General features: G+C 42.6%; 1 protein-coding gene across 1 annotated transcript in view; it reads right to left on the bottom strand.

Moving 5' to 3' along the window:
• LOC118332971 (protein unc-13 homolog B-like) overlaps nucleotides 1-2,098 on the bottom strand; it is a gene marked incomplete in the record, with an annotated part of 56,808 nt that extends 54,710 nt beyond the window's left edge. The window contains 1 exon segment of the mRNA XM_035668433.1: nucleotides 2,047-2,098. Coding sequence (XP_035524326.1) covers nucleotides 2,047-2,098 — 52 coding nt within the window.
• Nucleotides 2,099-2,581: the final 483 nt, after the last annotated feature.

The following is a 2,581-nucleotide window of genomic DNA, read 5'->3' as shown; positions in this document are numbered from 1 at the left end:
GCACACCCACTGCACCCACACACACACACACACACACACACACACACACACACACACACACAGTGACACACATAGTGAAAACTCCAGTCAGTGTGCTGTAAAGAGGAGAGATCAGTTCAGGTGAATCGTGGGATGATGTGGGCTCCCTGTCCTGTCCATGTTTTGAGACACCCACTCACCCCTGAGCCCCTCAGTCAAGTGTCTTCATCCATTATTGACTGATGATGAGTTTTTTCAATAAATTAGTCAGGGAAATGCAGGCAGTTGGAAGGGTGACATTTCAAATCCAGACCCCTCATCAATATTGCATTGACATGAATCTATTGGAGGAGTTTTCTACCATTGCTGGGACCACCTCATGAGAAGTCTCTCCATCTACAGTACATATTCTGAACTGAACAGAAGGTGAATGGTATAGCTTGTGATGTGTATTCTGGACACACAAGTGTATTGTTGAAAGAAAATAGCAAAAGAGCATACGTAAATATGTGTGCGTGCATACACTCAGAGACTGAAAACACACTCACAACCCTTATCAAACCCCAGTTTCCTGTGGCAATCAGTGGAAAGTCAGACAGCTAGCCACTGGCCCATCCAAGGTCACCTTAAGTTGTACATGTACAGTATTCTCCCTAAACAACGGAATATAAGAGTTCCAAAGTAAGACCTAAAAGCACATTATCTAAAAGGTGTGGTGAAAGCACAAGGCAAACACATATCCCAGACCAGCCTTATGTAAACTTTGAGGGCTCTTCCAATAATTTGTCTACCGATAAGATGTCTACCTATTCAGAGCAAGTTAGGGTTATCATGAGCAGAGAGGAATAACCTTGAAATAAATAATTAATTCATTAAACCAGAAAGTAAAAGTACAAAGGGCCAGTTCCTAAGAATGGGGTGTAATAATGGCCGAGAAAGAACATAAAATGTAGGAATCTGACCTCCTATAAGTAAAGAGAAGATTAGGTGCAGATCTAAAGAGCAGAATGTGCAACTCTGATGCACAATCCATTGTACTGGCAGCACAGGATAGTGAGATGAAATAAAGCACTGTAACAAGGCAACCCTAGACTACCCCTTTAACTCCACTTCACTGTAGAGAACAATATTTACAATCACTTACAGTATAAACACAACCTTCTGTGTTCTAAATCTCACGTAGGACTGTGCTTGAAAAAAAAAAAATCCATCTTTGCCCTGTAGCCAACAAAAAAAGTGACTGATGTTTACATTTCGCCTAAGGGAGACGACAGGCTTAACTGAATTATCCCTGATGTTTGCTCTGGGACAGGTGTCACACGTGGTGCGGCCCAGGGGAGGGAGGAGGGCACAGACAGACAGAGAAGGCTGGCGACCTAAAACCAATATCTCAGTGCAATAGAGCTGCTTGTGACACAATGCAGACACCTAAAAAACATTTTGCCCAAAGGTGAAAGGGTGGGACTAGGAATAATATACGCTGAACAAATGTAAAGACCTGCTGAATAATTAACATCAGCAATTATCCTTACAAGGTCCATCTGGGACTGAGGAGGAGAGTGAAATGTTACCGGCAGATCCAAAGCCGCTGTGACTTTCTGCCATGCTGCTGCCTGCTCTTGCCAGAAACGTTACAGGACTTAAAGGAAGGCGTGGGGCTGAACACTAGATCTGTTTAGGTGGAGGACGTGAGGATTTGGATTTAGCAGCCACTGATCTAGGCTCACCTGTGCGCGGCCTGGCGTGGAAGGACACGGGATTACGCAACGCAATATCAGGCCTAGCTCCCAAGTGACTTGCCACAATTTGACTGATTAACCTACATGAGAAAGTGAGTTCATGTGGCATATTTCCAATAGTGGTCTTAAAACAACAACAACAATAGCAATGTGAACCAACTCCCAAGAACTTGAAAGCACAATCTGCAACTTTACAACTTTCTGTTCTTCAAATTCAATGTTTGTGTTAAAAAGGTGAAATATTCAGACAATTGGAGTGTGTGTGATCGGACTGAAGTAATACAGCATAAGATCGTAAAGTGTTATGAATACAGAGGCAGGGACTCACCTGGAGGTCCTTGGAGCTTGGCTTTTTTCACTGTAACACAAAACAAAAACATTGATTAGGCAGACTGGAAACCAGATTTGAATCAGCTTATTTGGAATCTAGTGAAACATAATTCTTTAGCAGGAAAAAAATCAAATAAGATGTTGAGTGCACCGGTAGGGAAAAAAACAATTCCAAAATGCAAACACATCGAGGCATGAATAATGAAAAATGGACAGCATCTCATGTTTTTGAAGCCTGACAAATTCATTTATATGCAGACAAGAGAGCCATGAGTCGGTGACTCGTGACAGCTGAATCACGCGGACACATCAACGGCCTCACGGTGTTGTCGTGTACAAGAGCGGGAAGGCTCCATGTGCAGCTTGATCAAAATAGATGAGCTATTTGTTTTGGTGGGCAGCTTTGGGTCAAAATGTTATTAAAAAGCAAAAGCAGTGGTATGTCACCATGTTTGACCGAGTAGCTTTGTGACAGAACAAAACACATGAACGTCATCACTCGGGAAATTATCGTGTAAATTGCCTTATTTCCA

Source organism: Morone saxatilis, unplaced genomic scaffold (assembly GCF_004916995.1).
Source record: "Morone saxatilis isolate NCDOM2014 unplaced genomic scaffold, NCSU_SB_2.0 Contig21, whole genome shotgun sequence".
Lineage (NCBI taxonomy): Eukaryota > Metazoa > Chordata > Actinopteri > Moronidae > Morone > Morone saxatilis.
This window is presented reverse-complemented; position numbering and strand designations above follow the sequence as displayed.